Source organism: Populus euphratica, unplaced genomic scaffold (assembly GCF_000495115.2).
Source record: "Populus euphratica unplaced genomic scaffold, PopEup_1.0 scaffold132.1, whole genome shotgun sequence".
Taxonomy (NCBI): domain Eukaryota; kingdom Viridiplantae; phylum Streptophyta; class Magnoliopsida; order Malpighiales; family Salicaceae; genus Populus; species Populus euphratica.
In genome coordinates, this window is record NW_011500019.1 from 246210 (window position 1) to 246911 (window position 702).

Genomic DNA, 702 nt, shown 5'->3' on the forward strand with positions numbered 1-702 from the left:
AGTTTGTGAGTCTAGATGAGTAAATAAAATTTTAATTATCTCAAATTCTTACAAAAAAATATACATTCTGATTCAAACTTGAAATTTACTATACAAATCTTAAACCCTTTACCATTATATTAACTCTTGATAACTTTATTATAACCTCTTTAACTTATAAATATATATAACAATATACCAAATCAGCTTTGCAATTTAAATTCTCCATGGCGAATTCAATTATACAAATGAATTTCTCCTCATCAATACCTTATCTCTTTCCCCCCTTCACAACTAAGAGGGCTACTGTTTTGCCTTAACAGTGTTACTAATGGAGGGATCACATTAAGCAAATTAGTATTAAGAGGGACTCAATCAACTCTTAAATTATCACAGGGACTTGAACAACTAACTGGTTATATTACAAGGATGGCACTGATTATTAACCCAATTTCACTCTTATATATAGTAACTCCGTCATCTTTATCTTACAAGCGTCATCTTCACAAAATATGGCTCCATCTCATTCTGTAAAAGTCATCGATCGCGTCCAAGTCTCCCCACCACCAGGCTCAGTACCAACCACCTCTCTCCCTCTCACTTTCTTCGACTTTCCATGGCTTCTTTGCCCTCCCATGGAACGCCTTTTCTTCTATGAACTTCCTTACCCTACTCTTTACTTCATGCACAACATCTTGCCTAGCCTTAAAAACTCTCTTTCCC

At 35.0% G+C, this 702-nt stretch overlaps 1 protein-coding gene across 1 annotated transcript in view; it reads left to right on the forward strand.

The window, feature by feature from the left end:
- Nucleotides 1-435: 435 nt before the first annotated feature.
- LOC105141814 (coumaroyl-CoA:anthocyanidin 3-O-glucoside-6''-O-coumaroyltransferase 1-like) overlaps nucleotides 436-702 on the forward strand; it is a 1642-nt gene continuing 1375 nt past the window's right edge. The window contains exon 1 of the mRNA XM_011049179.1: nucleotides 436-677. Within this exon, the coding sequence (XP_011047481.1) occupies nucleotides 492-677 (186 nt within the window). The 5' untranslated portion in view covers nucleotides 436-491. The remainder of the gene's footprint in view (nucleotides 678-702) is intronic.